Below are 17,520 nucleotides of genomic sequence, written 5' to 3' on the forward strand. Positions count from 1 at the left end.
GCTGAAGTATGATGTAAATGGCTGTTCTGCTAACCATGGATATTTGTTAAATATGCATTCTAAAGTGGTTTGTTTTAAAAGCAGTTATCATTTTAAAACCACTCTAAAATAATGGCTTGAGTGTAGAAGCCTGTTACGAGGAATTAAAAATTAGGAACTGCTTTCAGTTTTTGAGGGCAGCTTGCAAAGATTGAAACCAATTTCAGTAACCTTGTAATTACATGTTGATACAGTCCCATGACACTATGTCCATATAAATTAATACATTAATATGTTGGTCCACTCAAGCACAAAGAAAGGCTTGAGGTCTTTAAAATATCATTAAAATATTACTGTTATCATTCATAACAGTATTTGGGGGCATTAAAGATGTGAATAAAAGATCAGAGAAAGATTCTCATGTCTTGAAATTGTCTATGGAAGCAAATAAAACATTTAGTATTTAAATGCTATTTAACTGCTGATGTATGTTGTCTGATGTTGATTTCAAATCAGTATGATGTGGAGGACAGGAAGGGCAAGCCCCTATGATTTAAGTGTGTCAATAAAAGCTACTGCAGTTCTCTAATTCGGGGGCAGCAAATAATTAAGCATCAGAGTGAATTAGAACAGCAAATATTTTGGAAGTAACCTTACATAAATTGTGGAAGATGTTTGCTATAAGATCTAAACTCTACAGTCAGATTTGGGGGTTATTTCTGAACAGCTTGGTAGGTGAGTAAACTGGGTTTGAAGGGTTAACGCTGCGGTTGTGCAGCTTAGAGATGTAAAGCGGTGTTTGTAGGAAGAAGTTTTGTCTCCTTCAGCTGAATAGTGCTGCGTGCGAGGGGGGAAAGCCTTGAGCACCGAGGATCAGCTGGGGCCGCACCGCAGGCGCCTGAACGAGGGAAGGATCCCGCTCCGGACACTTCTCCGCAGGGCGCTGAAGGGGAGGCGGCCTCGTGCCGCACCCGGGGCCCCGCGGGCTCGCCCAAGGACGGTTCCCGGAGCCTGCGGGAGGCAGGTGAAGCCAGAGCCCACCTGAAAGCCCAGCGCAGTCCCGGGCCGCCTCCTCAGCCCCAGCGGGGGTTCCCGCCCTCCTCCCGCTCCGCTCCTGGCTGCCCAGGATCCCGCCCTCGGACCCGTTGCCCCGGAGACGGCGCGATGGCCGCGGCGCCCCGAGCCCGCCGCGGCGGCTGCCCCGGTCCCAGACAAAGGAGCCCGCCCTGGGCCCGGCTCACCCGCCCGTCATGGCCGGCCGGGCCCGCCCCTGCCCCGCCTCCCTCCCCTGGCCCGGCGCCGGGCAGCCCCACGCCTCTCCGTGGGCAGGGGCAGAGCGGGCTGACAGGCCGGGGCGTTCGCCAATGGCCGCCGCCATTTCAAATTCCTGACAGAAGAGCCTGGGAGGGCGATTGGCTGGGCGGGCGCGCGGTCCCGCCCGCGGCGCCTGGAGCGGCCCCGAGCAGGCGTTTAAAGATGGCGGCGGCGGCGCGGAGCGGGGGGGCGGTTGCGGTGAGGCGGCCGAGCTCGCCCTCCTTCCTCCCGTCTCTCGCGGGGGTGCGGCGGGGCCCCCGGGCATGGCGCAGGTGAGTGCTGGCGCCGCGGGGCGGGCACCAGCGGGCCCGGCTGGCCGCGTCGCCGCCGCGCGGGCTGTAACCCCTCCGTCCCCACAGGCCGCGGGGCCGCCCGGCCTGCCCGCCCCGCTCGGCCGCAGCCCGCGGGCCGCCGGCACGGAGCTGTGAGGAGCCGTTCGCCGAGCAGCGGCGGCCGATGTGCCGAGATCCAGGCGCTGCAGCGGGCTGGGGGCTGCCCTGCCTGGCGGGGGCTGCCGTGAGGCGCTTTCCCCCGCCCCGCCTGGAGCGTCTTTTCGTCAGAGCTGGTGTTTAGGTTTGTTTAGGGTTTTCTGGGGTGAAAGCGTTTGGTTTTTTTTTGCTTCTTGCCTGCCCTCAGCTACCTCCATACTTGCCCCCGCCGTGGAATTGCATTCCGGGCAGTCGAAGGGAAGGAAACGCCATGTCTTTCTGCCCTCGCGCACCTCCTTGTCAGGGGGTGATGGGGAGTATCAACTCTGGCGTGAGTTTTTACGCTCCGTCGTGTCTCGCAGTGGTACGCAGATGTGTCTGAGGGTACAGGGAGAGTGAGAAGGAGAATTTCCGCTAGACATTCTTCTATATAGGGGAGAAGAGCTTGTCTTTCCTCCCCTGCAGCGTTAGGAGGAAGGTAGCCCTTCACCAACGTGTGTCCGGGTGTCCATTCACTTTTTTAAGTTCTGATGTGTTGGGATGGTGAAGATAAGGTGGTATGACTGTCTGTAACACTTAGGATTCTTCTTAATGCGTTTCTCTATTAATATTGAAATACACAGGTATATTTTCCTTTATGTTATCTCATTCGGTCTCCAAAAGGTTTATTCTCCTAACTTCCTTCACCTTTTTTGGATGGAAAAATAGAAATCTCTCTTTTGCACTTCTTTCCTTAGGTTTCGGGTTCAGCTCTAAAGTCTGTTTGCAACGAGAGTGGGCTCCCTAACTTCCAGCCATCACTCATGCACTGGGATTGAGGGTTTGCTGGGTGAACTCATTCAATTTCCTTACTCCCTTAAGTTGTGAGTTGCAGACTTTGGAGTTAGATCATCAATTTTGTAACCGTATGTCTTCTAACTAAACTGAAATGTTCCTGGTTTTAGTTCTGGATGAGGAGTTAGGCCACTAGTTCTTTTGGGCAGTGCCTTTTCATTGCCAGATTTAATTTGCTTTTTTAAAGAATAAGAGGGGAAATTCGTTCCTTGTTCCGTCTGTTGTTTTTCTTAACAAGTAAAAAGCTATTTGTGATGTGAAAGTAAATATATCTTTTCTTCTTCTGAGGCTTTCATTTGCAGGTTTTTTTAAAAAAACGGTTTCCTGTTTTACAGTTAATTGAAACCATCTATACCCTGCCAGAAAACTGGTCAAGCTATAAAAGAAGCAACTGCTTTGCCATTTCTGACGGTGCCTTTTAAAAAATTATGTGCTCTTCTTGTTCTAAAATGGGGTGAAGTTTTGTGAACAAGACAAGTTCAGTAGCCTTTTCTGTATTTGCCACTGATAAAGTTATAGTTGGACTCATGACTGCCTTTTCTTAGAGTGCCTTGGTGACTTAAACAAAGTGGTTGTTTCCTTAAAGATCTTTCTATTCTAGAGCTGATAATAGGGAGAGAAATTAGGTCCTATATGAAGTAGCTGTTTTACAGAATATATTTATTTTGAGACTTCCTTCTGATTTAAACAAAATAAATTACATCTCCTTGGTTTGGGGTCATTTTTTGGCTTTCAGGGGTTTTTTTTAGCAGTTGATAATGAATAAAATTAACTTATTTTTGGGACCGTTTGTATCTAAAAGATACAAGAAGTATAGGTATAATAAAAAGAAGGTAGATGGTTGTGAACAGTTAATTATTTTGATAAGGGTTAAAGCTATGTGGATCTTTAAGCGTGATCAGTGTCTCATAAATACTGCTCTGCAGAGTTGCCATTAGGAGCTGGAGAATGAGGAAGACTTTGTATTTGGTTAGAAAATAAGGAGAGTTTGTTTTGAGCTACTCTTCCCTTTGGGGCCCACTGAATGTGAAGTAAGTAGCTTCTGATAAGGAATCCAGTTTTGTTTTAAAAGTGATTTTTGAAGAGAGAATCTGTGTTGTGCTGTGCCGTTCCTTGTTTGTGATTGTAGCTACGTGAAGTAAATATGTTCCTCATTCAACTCACTTGTAAGACTGCTGACATGCTGTGTAGAGAAGAGTTTCCCTTTGAGTTTTGGGCAGGGTTGGCTAAAAATTTTAAGATTGTGTTTTTCTCCTGTTTTGAAGAGAGGCGCCCTTTTACCTGTGTGCTTTCCCCATGCAGTCCCCTGATCTGTCTGTTCTGGTTGCAGGAATAGGCAGTGTTAATTACTAAACAAAGAAGTGGTTGGGTGTTTTTTTTTCTGTTTTCAAAGGACATCTACAAAACTGCTTTAGTTGGGACCTGTGCAGTTTGCTAAGTCACATTTAGATATCCACTGTGTATCTGTTTCTTTGAGTTTACTTTGTGACATGAAACTTTTTCAAAATAAGAGCAGACAATTAAAAGTGTGAGATTTCCATGTGTTGGTGATCTGCAGAGCATGAGCTGTGTGTTCATATTTCCAGCTATTCATCCAGAGTTTCTTTAGTGTTTTGTAGCGGCTGTTGTAGCTGTCAGTGGTGTTCCAAAACTTTTTCAGGTGTCCTTAAGGAAACTGTTGTTGGAACTTGGTAGAGCCTTAGACAATAAAGTCTGTTCTTTCAGGGCACGTTAATTAAGGATGACAATAAGCAGACTAACTTATGTTGTATTCTAATATTATATAACCTAGTTTGCTAAGTCTGCTTTTATGTGTCATCATTGCATTTTCTTGATCTAAGATCTGTTTGGCTGCTTTTAACCTGCAGGCTCATCTAACTCATCCGTTTAGGTTTCACCCCTTCTGTCTTCTAAAATACCTGATATCTAAGGGAAAGTCTTCATGGGTTTTGTTGTAGGTTTGGTTTGTTTTGGTTTTGTTTGGTTTTTTTTCCAGCCCCTGAGATAAAGGGGCATATTGTAACATCAGCTGGCAGAAAGAAGATGGGAACTGGACCTGTATTACCCTGCTTTTCCCTGGCTTTTTGTAGCTTATAGGAAGGTATTGTAGGCCACTGTAACTGTAGAGCTGCCAGACTGTTACCCTAGGGATGTAGCAGCTTTATGGACAGAAATGCAAAAGCTCGTTTAGGCTCATCTTGTTCCAGTACTTTTTCTGGCCACAGTGTGTGTACTGAGTAGTAGACAATCTCTGGCACTGATTTAGTGTGCTATTCATTATTTCAAGGCTGACAAGAAGGGGAAGACAACAAGAATGTCATTGTTAATAGTGTTCTAATGTAATAACAAGACATCTTTTCTGCAAAGAGTGGAGGTAGCATCAGCAAACTGCCAAAGCCAGGCAGGTAAAGATTAATTTCTTGTGTTTTGACGTTAGTGGTGGAAAAACACTCTATAGCATAGGAGCAGGATGTGGAAACTGCATTCACAGTCATGTCAAAAACAGTCTTTTTAAGTTGGGCCAGGTGGCTCCTTGGTCATATGGGAAGGTAGGTAGTGCTCTTTTGAATTCTAGAATACTCATTTCAGTGTTTCATTTCTGTGTAAATTACTTCTGTTTGCTCTTTTCAAGAGTCTTCTGAAGACTCTAAGGTAGAAAAATTTGATTACTTAGGCATTTAGTTTCCAGGAGTTACTGAACTTGTACTGTGGCTTTTGATTATTTTGTTCAGAATTAACGATGAAAGCACTAATAATTTATTGTGAAGAACTTAATAATTTGTCATTCACTTTTTTTTTCTTAATCTGAAGATGAGAAAGGGAGAAGGTCATTAGACAAGTGTATTTCTAGAAGTGTTCTGTATAACGCTAGGTGTTTCAGAACCTGTTGAAAGAAGAAGGAGTTGATCACTGCTCAGGTGATTGTGTGATCATCTTCTAGGATGGAATGGATTTAAATACATAGAACTGCTTGTCTTACTGGTGAATGAGCTGTTTTTGATTCTAGAAGGTACTATGTTTGAATCAGAGGAGATAAGACTGTTGTAGAGCTTTTATCAAAATGGAGTCTATTTTCCTCAGTAATTTTGCAATGCATGTCAAGCTCAGCCTCTTGAATGAGTCATAGTTTTGAGTATATAGAAAACCAACAAACAAAATGAACAAAACCACAGAACGTGAGATATTCTGCTATCACAGCAAAACCTTCTTCATTGCCAAATCAGTAAAATAATAGTTTGTTCTGTTGTATATTTTGCTTTCTTCCAGCTTCCAGGTAGGTAGCTTCTGTGAGCTGTTAAATTTTAATTGATCCCATTGTAACTCCTGATTCTCAGCTTCCTGCCTTGCCCCAGTTGGTGTTTGGATATTGCTGTTGGTTTGTTCTGCCTGGGCTGGCATAGCAATACATTAGAGAATTATATTTGGCTTCTCCAAGTCCCTCATGACAACCCAATGTTCTGCCCTGTTGCCTTCAAATGTTACACAGCTATGGTAAGGACTCGGAGCTTATCTTTCTAAAATACCTGGGTAGCGTTTTTCCACTACCTGGAAATACTTCAAATTAAGCAGGTTCAGCCAGCTGGCTGTCTTGGGCAGAGTAAAGTAGATATAAGGTAGATATAGATATAAGATATAAGCCCAGTTTGGGGTGGCATGAAGGGACTTGGAGAAACTAAATTAGCAGGTAAGAAATTGTTTCCTTTCACCAGGTGCTTGTAGTCCTGCACAGATCACAAAAGTATAATTGAAGAAGCCATCATAGACATGGTAGAAAGAACCCAATTGATGTGAAAAATCTAACCCAAAATACACACCACCTCATGCCCCAGAAAATTTCCTTGACTAATTGTTTATTTTGGCCAGGTTAAATTACCTAAATCACTGGCTTCCAAATGTCTTCAAGAAGCCAACACTGTATCTAGACCTGAATTCCTCAAGCATAACAAATATTGTCCATAATAATAGGAAAATAAGATAAAATGTCTAATATCTTGTTATTTAAAGAGTAATTTTTAATAAATTACTTTAAAGAGAATTTTTAATAAATTATGATATTTCATTTTAAAACTTCCACTGGTATTTTTAAAACATATAACAAGAAACTTTCAAAAAGCTAAGTGTCTTGTAAGGCCATAGTTGTTACAGTCTTGTTGGTTTTGCAGATTGTCTTAAACTGTCAGCTAATTATCCTTTCTCCTGTGTGGGTAAGTATGGCTCAAATACCAGGTTATTTTAAACAATGGGAGAATCCCCTGCCAAATGCACAGTTTTCAGTCTGGTCCCTGCAGATGCTATGCTTAATTCCCTGCCTGCTATACCAGGTGGAGATAGTCAACAAATTATCCAGGCAACTGTGTGCTGGCAGATTCTTATGCTGGTGTACAGATCAAGCAGTAAAAGCAATCTAATTTCAGCCTCACTCAAAATGGCATCAAGATACTGTGCGTTTTTCACTGTGGGAATGTCACTCTTCTACTTAAAATTTATGCTGGAAGGAGTGACATTGTTTCTTTTTGCCTGGGCTGCTACTTCCATTTTTTTTCTGTGACAAAGATCTTTTTTTTCTTCTTCTTCTTCTTGTAGGTTGAAAGAAGAAAAAAGGGAGACCTGCTTGTCCAATGAAGATGCAGTCTTAGTCTTCAGCTATTTAAGCTGAATGCATTGTGATTTCCAATAATTGAGACAGTGATTCTGAAAGCTGTCTACATTAATGAAAAGAACAATGTAGTCAGCTTAACTGAATCATCAGTGTTGCATATTGAATAGAACATGATAAACCAATCTTGATGGACTTATGCATGATAGGAATATAGATATAAACATTTATTAAAGCATTGTTTTTTTTAAAAAAAAACAGTAGTTTTAAAAATGGAGAAATATGAACATGTACCACCCCTCCCTAAAGAACCTGCAAGAGAAATGAATGTGGAGAATCATACTTGTCCCCCACCTCTGCCGCCTAATGAACAGCCTCCACCACCTCCCCTGCAAACGTCCAGTGACGCAGAGGTAATGGACGTTGGCTCTGGTGGTGATGGACAGTCAGATACCCCTGCTGGGGACACGCACAGTATCTGCAGAACACAGCTTCTCACAAAGGGATCTACCTGCTACAAAAGTCGTCTTATAATAGACCCTAACAATAGTGACCAAAGCCCAAGAACTGCTCGTCATGCACCTTCAGTTCGAAAGTTCACCCCAGATCTTAAGTTACTTAAAGATGTAAAGATTAGTGTTAGCTTTACAGAAAGCTGCAAAAGCAAAGATAGGAAAGTTCTGTACACTGGAATTGAGCAGGATTATAAGGCAGATACAGATTTTGGTGTTAATAATGTCAATGGGGATTTGCATGTTTGTCCTTTTGGTGGTAGTAATGGTAAAGCTGTAGGAATAGGAGGTGAAAATGATGACAAGAAGGATGATGAAAATGATATTGATCAGGAAAAGAGAGTGGAATATGCAGTTCTGGATGAGCTAGAAGATTTTACCGACAATTTGATGGAAATAGATGAAGAAGGAGGAGGATTCACATCTAAAGCTATCGTTCAAAGAGATAAAGTGGATGAAGAAACCTTGAATTACTCATATGAGGTAAGTAAATCCACAGGCTTTTGGTGAGTAAGAGTTTTTCTAGCCAAGTGGCTAGAAGAAAATACGCAGGATGTTCACGGAAACAGTCTCTTCTAGAATTATGCAGTATTTGAGTCAACAATGCAGATTTTTCAAAGAAAGAACTTTGGCTGAAAACTTCTGTAAATTATCTGGTCAGATTTCTGAGTTGTGTGTCAGCTTCTATAGTCTTGTTTAAAAATAACATTTAAAAGGCTTCTTACACGATTGCAGCTTATTTTATAATGAAAAATACCAGTTCTCACTTACAAAAACTTATTTTCTTATTTTTCAGTCTTTTTACTGGGATCACTGGAAATTTCTTGTTTCTCTCTGTATGGAAGTACATAGAGAAAATGTATACTTTGTGATGGGAAAGGGAGGTCAGAAGGATAGTGTCTGATGAAGTCTCTTTCAGGATGACTTTGATAATGATGTGGATGCTCTGCTGGAAGAAGGTCTTCGAGCACCCAAAACAAGGAGACTAGACAATGAGAAATATGGTGGTGAAAGTGATCACCAATCTGATGGAGAAACAAGTGTGCAGCCAATGATGACCAAAATTAAAACTGTACTTAAAAGTAAGTGAATGTTAATTGGTGAACAAGAATGATCTGCTTTTTGTCTTCAGTCCTGTGAAACAGCTGAAGTCTGTTAGTGATCATTGTGGATTTCTTCCTACTGGAGTTATATAACTTATGTTGTTGAAATTGCTGTACCTGGAGTGTTTATGTATGTAATACTATGTTAAAAAAATCATTATGAAAGTCACTGGCTTAGATTTTTTAAGTTTCATTGTGTAACTATTGTAAGCCACTAATAAGGAAGAGCTGAGAATGTGAACCAATCTGGAAGAATGTAACTGAAAATAATCAGAATTAAAATTTGAACCTGCTCTAGGGGCATGTTTTCCAGCTTCACTATATTCTCAAATAAGAAACCAGACAGTTTTTCTCTCTGAAAAAAACACAGGATTGCCAGGAAAATCCCAGCTAAGATGAGACCGTTCTCTGATTTCTGGAGTAGAAAGGAATGAGACCATGTATTATTAACTTGACTGCAAGCATAAGCAGTTTACTACAAGATTGGTTCTTTTAGCAGGAGAAGATTCACTGGTGAAATGAACAAAGCAGTGTATAAAAATTAATGGTATTACTGCTTTTCAGTTGAAAACATACTGAAGTCTGTAATTTTGCAAGATTTAATGTGGGTTAGAAGCATAAACCTTTTTAATAAAGCAGAACAAAATCTTTTTACAAAACTTTTTTAGTCTTGTTTCAGTGTCATTTTATCCTTTGAGACAGAAGGAGCAAGAAAAATTAAAACTTTGATTATTTTTCTGTTCTTCTAAGCAGCCTATCCAAGCTTAAAGCCATTCTTTGCTTTAAAGGTCGTGGCCGCCCTCCTACAGAACCTTTGCCAGATGGATGGATCATGACATTCCATAACTCAGGCATTCCTGTATATCTGCACAGAGAATCTAGAGTTGTTACCTGGTCTAGACCTTACTTCTTGGGAACAGGAAGCATAAGGGTGAGAGCTGTCAATTTCTTAAATACTTACTGAGACTTTAAAATGAGATATGTTCCTGCAAATAGTTGAATATTTTTCTGCTTAAACAGGCTCTTTCCAGTGTTAGAATTAAGGTACTTGGAAAATAAACTTCTCTGTTGCTGAAAATACAGTATCATTTTACAGTGTTTTGTTTTTCTAATTTTGCAATGAGTTTGGACAGTTGAGTGAGATTATCTTGCTTGATGCTTTCATTGTTCTAGCATATGGGCTGCAAAATGTTGGTTTTATTCTACTATGAATATATTCAGATTATTTATTTGTAGCTATAAACTAGCCTGAGCTGTGAGTTGTGGTCCACACTTACAGAAGTCAGCATGTGATGTTCAAGAACCCAAGGAATCTCCAGAAATTTGATTTGGTGTCATAGGCTTAAACCCCTATAGAGTTCAGTGGGTTTTGTGAAGCATGTGTTATTTGTATGTAATTGAACAGAATATAATTTGATCTAAAACAGAAAAGGCAGTTTGAAGGTTAGTGTCAGTGCTACATGGTACCAAGATGCCACTGGAGTGGATGTACTCAGATTTTGAGTAGTGTAAGGTCAAAGAGAAGCTTGAGCCTGGACTAAATAAAAGTAACATCCATCTTGATTACATCTTTTGGTTCTGAATTTTGCTTTTGGTGAACTTAAGGTACTTAAATCTTCTATGTTATTTTGTATTTGCAGAAACATGATCCTCCCCTTAGTAGCATTCCCTGCTTGCATTACAAAAAAATGAAGGAGAACGAGGAAAGGGAGCAAAACAATGACATAACCCCAAATGGGGAAGTATCACCTGTAAAGCACCTAGATAAATCTTCAGAACTGGACTGCCAAGCAGAAGAACCAGATTCTACTGCTGCCGATTCTGGGCCTTTAGATGACAAAGACACCTCAGGGGGAGATGCAGCACAAGGAGCCTTAGGACAAGTTAAGGCCAAAGTTGAAGTATGTAAAGATGAATCTGTAGGTATGTGTGGGAAGTGGAGTCTTCTCTTGGCTGGAGTTGGGGTAATGGCATTTGGGATACTTGTGCTTTATTCCATACTTGGCAACTGAGTAATATCTTGCCTGAGATCAAGTGGTCATCTGTCTTTCTGCATGTTCCTTTGTATGCAGAGATCTGGACAAAGAGATCCAATATTAGAAATCAATTTTGATTTTAACAGGGAGATAAACATACAGTGGAGATTTTTGCAGAAGACTTGAAAGTCCCCGTGGAAAGGTTTTACACCCAAAAATGTGAAAGTTCTCAAAGTTTAGTCCTGTAGGCTTTATCTCAGTTTAAGAACGAACTTAACACAACTGTGTACCTGACAGTACCATCCATGTAAATTACTACTCAGAATTACTGGCATAGATTGTAGGCTACCACCTATCTTTGCAGTGTTCAGACATAAACCTGTCATTGCATATGTCCTGTTCAGTCCAAAAAAACATGACAAAAGATTTAAAAAAAAAAATTTAACAGCAAAACTAAAACCTGTAAGCGCTTACTTTCTGTGTGAAGTTACCTGTCTCTCTCAAATAGGATCTATTTTGTATTACTGAAAAAATAATGAATGATCAAGTATAAGCATGAATTGCATTTGGAACTCCTTGTGGAAGGAAATGTTGCCAGGAGCTTGCTTTTCTTTTTTATCTTGGGATGCTACTCTTTATTTTTGCTAACTATACAGGCAGAAATGTCCTATAAAGGAGAAGCAACTGTACGTCAAGGGGGTCAGTCTTTCAGTAGTCAGCATGTGAAAATGAATGTGTTAAATTCTGTTTAGAAGCCAGCAGATACTCAAGGAGCTCATGTGGTGTCATGATGTAGTGTTTCATGGTACACTGTTTAGTAAATACGCAGCAATAATCACTTTCGGCTTTAGGAAACTGAGGCTAATAGTATAACTACTGTTATTCACTGTATAACTTGCTTCACATAATTACAAGGTGAATAGGTGATGAAGTAGAACAATTACTAGTGCTTTCTTACAAGTTGTGTTGGGTTTTATGCTGGTTGTGGTTTAGTAGAATCTTCAGGTGGTAGAATAAAATGTTTTGTTTTCCAGTTTGCATTTATGCCAGTAACAGGAAAACCTGTGATTAGTTCTGTTAGTATAAAATAGCTCTTAACCTTGAGTGTGTGAACTAAAGCCACTACTTTTGCTCCTAATCTAAAACACACACAAAAAAAGCAGAATCACAGAATTGTTCTGGTTGGAAAAAAACAGTAAGATCAGTGAGTCCAGCCTTTAAATAGTCATAATGTGTATAAAACAGTGGAAACAGTGAATTTAACATGTGCTCAGTGGTAAAGTAGAAGGATTAACTTGCTTCTGTTTCTTAGATCTGGAAGATTTTAGACGCTATCTGGAAAAGCGTTTCGACTTTGAACAAGTTACTGTAAAAAAATTCAGAACCTGGGCTGAGAGGCGGCAATTCAATCGTGAGATGAAGCGGAAGCAGGCAGAGTCTGAGCGGCCTATTCTGCCTGCCAATCAGAAACTCATTACCTTGTCTGTGCAGGATGCACCTACAAAGAAAGGTTAGTTTGTCTACCTGTCGTTCAAATATTCTTTATCAAAGACTAAGAGCAGTTCTAAGTTGGATTGAAGAGAGAGAAAAATCTTGTAAGAATTCTGCTTTTGTGTTCTAGAAATCTGTGTTCTTGGACCCATCGTGTTACCTAGAAAATATTGTCAAAATATACTGCCTATTAAAAAGAATCATTCCTAAATGAAAATATTTTTATTTAAGGCTGCCATCCTGGTAACTGGTTACTACCTTCAGCTACTTGTTGCTGTTGGTCTTTGCTGAAAACCCTCCTGCCTTGTCACTCAATGCTGTTGCCTTCTCAGTTCTGTACCAGTTCTAATTGGTCCTAAATTAGGGACTAGTTAAAAATGCCAGATTGATCCAGATGAAAACCTAAAATTAAAAATACAAATGTAAAGCAGTTTGATGGAAACAGTTAAGAACAAAATTTCTGTGCAGTTCAGTTGTGTCCTGTGCTGTGTGGATATCATGTCTGATGAGAGGCTGGGGGAATTAGCTCCTACCTGTATTGGCTGTGTAGTAATATATGTGTCTAACCGCAGTCTGATATTTAACATGTCCATAGACCTGTCATTTGGCTTTTGTTCTTGTTTTCTGTGTGTTCTCATGTTTCTGGATTTCTTCTCTTCAGCAGAATTAAAGCCTAAGAGTTGCATATTGACCATTCCCTGTTACAGGGAGGTGCAGTTGAATATTAATTAATACTCTTTTATCTTAAATCCTAGGTTTAGAGCCACATTGAAACCATTTAATGCAGGGCAAGGCTTGCTGAACAGGATTTAATGGGGAAAAATAAGAAGTGATTCTAGTTTGTGAATTTGAAGACTCTGTGGCTATTGTTAGAAGGGAGATACAATATGTATTTAGGAGAAAATTAGAGGATTTATAATTGATGTTAGCTGCCAAAAAATGCTCTGTGTGGAGGTCCAGAGTCTATGGGACTGCAAACTTAGAACATAGAATATTTAACTTAGCTCATAATTACTGCACTTCCAGTTGTTGATAGAAATTTCTCGGACTTACCTTCCAATACTTTTTCAGAGAATACTGATTTTGAGGTTATCATTATTCATGTCTGATTCAGCAGCACTTAACCCTTGTAACTTTTTGTTTGGTTGGTTGTAGTAGAAATTGTCTTTTAAAGACCAGAAATGCTTAGATGTCTTCACATTCCTTCCTCTTTTTTTATAGAATTTGTCATTAATCCCAATGGGAAGTCTGAAGTTTGCATACTGCATGAATATATGCAACGAGTCCTAAAGGTTCGCCCTGTTTACAATTTCTTTGAATGTGGTAAGTATCTTTTAAGTTTTTTAACTATATTCTGTGATATTGATGAGAAGGGTAGTTTGATAGTTCCCGTCTGTTTTTTTTTCCTTTAAGTTCTAGCCAGATTGCTTTATGTAGTTGCATTGGAGATTGCTTTACAAAGTGGTATCTCACACTTCCCTTGCATTTTTGCCTTTGCCGGGGTTTGTTTGGTATACCTTACAGAGAAGGAAGAAATGAGAACTTTTCAGCTTGAAAGCATTCAGTCTTGCAGTCAGCACCCAAGGAATTAAAAGTCAGGCATCATAATTTAGTGTGGAATTTATAATTATTCAGAATTACTTTATTCCTGTAAACGCACTGTGTAATGTAAATGAATTTTCGGTACCTGCATTTGTAGCTCTTGTATTTACGCCGTATTAGGGATGGAGAAACTTTGGAATTAACACTTGAATTCTGGCAGATTACAAATGATCTCTTAAAATGTAGTTCTTCATTTGGAAGAACGAAGTCCATGGTGGTAAGTCTAAATTTTCATCCCTCTTGAAGTTGAAACAGAAGAAGAAAGCAAATCTTGATAGTGGTGGAATTTTGTGTTCATAGTGAGTGTTTTACATTGTGAGTTCTTAAAAGCTTTCTTTTTCTTAACTGTTTCAGAGAACCCAAGTGAACCTTTTGGAGCCTCAGTGATTATTGATGGAGTAACTTATGGGGCAGGAACTGCCAGCAGCAAAAAACTTGCCAAGAATAAAGCTGGTAATACTTTTTTTCTTATGTAGTACCAACTGCTGAATTGTTTAGCTGTTCTCATTTCTGCTTTGAAAATGTTGTATTGGTAATAATAAGTAGAGATGTTTTTGTTAATAGTAAGAAAATGTACACGTGTCTTTTTGGTAGAAGTGATAAATACTGTTGTAGAGACTTTTCTGACAACCCCAGGTTCAACAGTGAACTGCCAGTAGAATGCCATGAAGAAACTGCAGATCTTAACTGACATGTAAACTTGATGTGTAGTCTGTCTTACCTGTAAAGTTGTTCTCCAGTGTGACTGGATATTTCTAGGGGAAGTGTGAAACTTGCTTAGAGTGCTTCATTCTGCTGTTCTTTATAATCATTGTTTAAAATAAATGTAATAAAAATGTTTAATAATTTTCTGCAGCTCGAGCTACACTGGAAATCCTTATTCCCGACTTTGTTAAACAGACCTCTGAGGAGAAGCCCAAAGACAGTGAAGAACTTGAGGTACTCAACTCTTGCTGTCTGTCATTTTTGGAGTCTGTTTTTAACAACATTGCACCTTCACTGTTAAAAATAATAATAAATGTTCATAATATTTTTTTCTTGGTGAGGTGGCAATGTGAAATTCTTCATTTATAGCAAGATTTATGGCAAGGAAAACACTTTTTTTCTGTTGGAACTGATCAGAAAATTTACTGTGATGCGTAGAACTAGTCCCTTGTTGAAACATCAGGTCACTTACTGAAGACCTGAAATGTTCCAAGACACTAGAGTGCCTGTACTGTCCTGACTTCCAGAGTCCTCTGTTGATGCTGTGACAAGTTCAGAGCTAGATGCTCTCTGGTTTTGTGTGATCATCTTAGAAGAGCAAGTAAGAACTAAAAATGCCCAGTCTTCTGAGGCATTTTTTCTTAGATATGAAGGCTACATATTACCAGATCAGACAACTGAAATTTCAGACTCTAATCAGTGATACTTGAGAAAATCAAGGGAAAAGTTTCTGTAGGTGGAGAGCGTGTGCTAAATTTTCAGGTATTGGAAATATTAAATATATATTTCATTAGTGATGGAGTCACTTCCAGTTCAGCATGTAACAGACCATCATTAAGGTGACCAGCCTGAAATAAATGTTTTAATTTTAAAAAGTGTAATATGCAGAATGAATTATTTGTACGTGTGCTTTAACTTAAGACTGTGTGCCCTACATTAGTAAAATGGTAACTAAGAAAACACAGAGAACTTTTTCTGTTGTTTTAAAAGAAAATACAGAATGCTCCAATAGCTGCTATGTTTTCTTTTATTAAACTGCAGTATTTTGGTAGGTAGAGTTTCCTAATTAATTAAATCAATTAATGTCATGCTGAGGGAGGAAGGATGATAAATAAATTTTAAGATTGTAATTTTTATGTCCATCCTGGATAATGTAAAATTTGAGTTAAAAGAATTACTTAAATTTCTATCTGCAAATATATGATCAGGTGTGACAGTTTGAATGATGTTGGTAAATACCTCCATTATGGTTTTAAAAATACTTCTGAAAGTATTAAGCAGAGAGTAGCAGAATCTGTTGAATGTTGCAAAGGAGAAAAGAGGGTTAAGAAGAATACTAAGGTCTTACTTGTGCAGAAGCTCAATAACCCTTTTCAATCCCTTTGTAGTATTTTAACCATATCAGTATTGAGGACTCACGGGTATACGAACTCACCAGTAAAGCTGGACTCTTGTCTCCATATCAAATTCTCCATGAGTGCCTTAAAAGGTAGGGCTGCAGAATAAAGAACAAATTCTGTTGCGTACAGGTGGCTGGGGCTGGGGCGCCTTGTTTGGTTGGTTGCTGGTACCCATAGTGTTTGTCAGTAACTTTGTGGGCTGACCAAGCTTCCTGCACTCACTGTGGCTGTAAGAAACAGTGTGAGCTGAACTGTTTAGTGCTGTATCTTCCTTTATTTGCTGTTGTCACCGTTTGACTCAGGTCCGACAACAATGCTCTCGATCCCCTCCCCCTAAAACCAGGACAGCTGTTTATGCCTCTTGTCTTCTGAGATTAGAATTTAGTTAGGGGACATATTTGTTTTTCCTTTATATAGGCTTGCCTTTCCATGCAACTCAAGTTATCAATCTATAAAAGAACTCACTGTCTTAACATTTATTATTATAACTAATTCCATTGCAATGACTATCAAAGATAACTGACTGCTTCAGTTTTTTGCAGTTTTACTTAGTGTATGATACTGATTTTGTTTGTGCTTAAGAAACCATGGAATGGGTGATACATCTATAAAGTTTGAAGTGATTCCTGGTAAAAATCAGAAGAGTGAATACGTGATGACTTGTGGCAAGCACACGGTGCGAGGCTGGTGTGAGTACAGTACTTGGTGTCACCTCTGATAATATCTTCCATTTTTCCTGCTCTTCTTTGTGGTCCATTTTGTAGGTGCTGGTTAAGCTATCTCACATTTTCATTATTATTTTTACAGGCAAAAATAAAAGAGTGGGGAAGCAATTGGCTTCTCAGAAAATTCTACAGCTACTGCATCCACACGTGAAAAATTGGGGCTCTCTTTTGCGTATGTATGGTAGAGAGAGTAGCAAGATGGTTAAACAGGTGAACATGATTTTGCTTGATTGTACTTTACCTTGTGATAGTATTTTTGCTTTTGTATTTTTCTGGTTTTCTTTTAATTTAGTTACAATAAAGCTTTAAAGGTCTCCATTTTGGCCTAAGACTGTTGATCCCTGTTATGGTCAAGGCAGCGTGCATTTGATGAGCAATCCTCAGTTTTTCTGAATTGAATCTCACACCTTGCTATTGCCAGAACATTAGTTGAGTGCTTTCAGTGACCAGAATAATTAATCTTGAAATTTCCAGGTCAAAATTATATAACCTATTTAATATTTAGCCAACTCATGTAAATATATGTTATTACTTAAGGAAGTGCAACTGTCAGAGATTAAAACTTCTGCTCCAAGTATTTTAATTTTTTTTTCATCAAAAAAAGCTCATCTGTTGTTGCTTGTGTTCTGTTGAACAGGAAACCTCTGATAAAAGTGTGATAGAACTTCAGCAGTATGCCAAAAAGAACAAGCCAAATCTGCACATCCTGAACAAGTTACAGGAAGAAATGAAAAAACTGGCACAAGAAAGAGTGAGTACATTCTCTTTTGTATTTATGAACAGAAAGAATGCCATGGGTCAGACTTACCAGTTACTACAAGTTTTGCAAATTTGTTTTTTTTGGTGGGGACCTA

The 17,520-nt window shown here is 39.5% G+C and overlaps 1 protein-coding gene across 2 annotated transcripts in view; it reads left to right on the forward strand.

Moving 5' to 3' along the window:
• The first annotated feature begins 1,469 nt into the window (after window positions 1-1,469).
• The window catches only part of DGCR8 (DGCR8 microprocessor complex subunit), a 1,090,394-nt gene continuing 1,074,343 nt past the window's right edge, over window positions 1,470-17,520 (forward strand). For both annotated transcript variants that reach the window (XR_007891018.1, XM_051633662.1), the window contains exons 1-13: window positions 1,470-1,565; window positions 7,140-8,147; window positions 8,584-8,746; window positions 9,556-9,698; window positions 10,408-10,690; window positions 12,056-12,253; window positions 13,456-13,557; window positions 14,191-14,289; window positions 14,693-14,775; window positions 15,930-16,030; window positions 16,524-16,630; window positions 16,749-16,876; window positions 17,304-17,417. Coding sequence is in view for 1 of the 2 variants with exons in the window: in XM_051633662.1 (XP_051489622.1) it covers window positions 7,425-8,147; window positions 8,584-8,746; window positions 9,556-9,698; window positions 10,408-10,690; window positions 12,056-12,253; window positions 13,456-13,557; window positions 14,191-14,289; window positions 14,693-14,775; window positions 15,930-16,030; window positions 16,524-16,630; window positions 16,749-16,876; window positions 17,304-17,417 (2,244 nt within the window). In the remaining variant the exon portion in view is untranslated. The remainder of the gene's footprint in view (window positions 1,566-7,139; window positions 8,148-8,583; window positions 8,747-9,555; window positions 9,699-10,407; window positions 10,691-12,055; window positions 12,254-13,455; window positions 13,558-14,190; window positions 14,290-14,692; window positions 14,776-15,929; window positions 16,031-16,523; window positions 16,631-16,748; window positions 16,877-17,303; window positions 17,418-17,520) is intronic.

This window comes from Apus apus, chromosome 16, assembly GCF_020740795.1.
Source record: "Apus apus isolate bApuApu2 chromosome 16, bApuApu2.pri.cur, whole genome shotgun sequence".
Lineage (NCBI taxonomy): Eukaryota > Metazoa > Chordata > Aves > Apodiformes > Apodidae > Apus > Apus apus.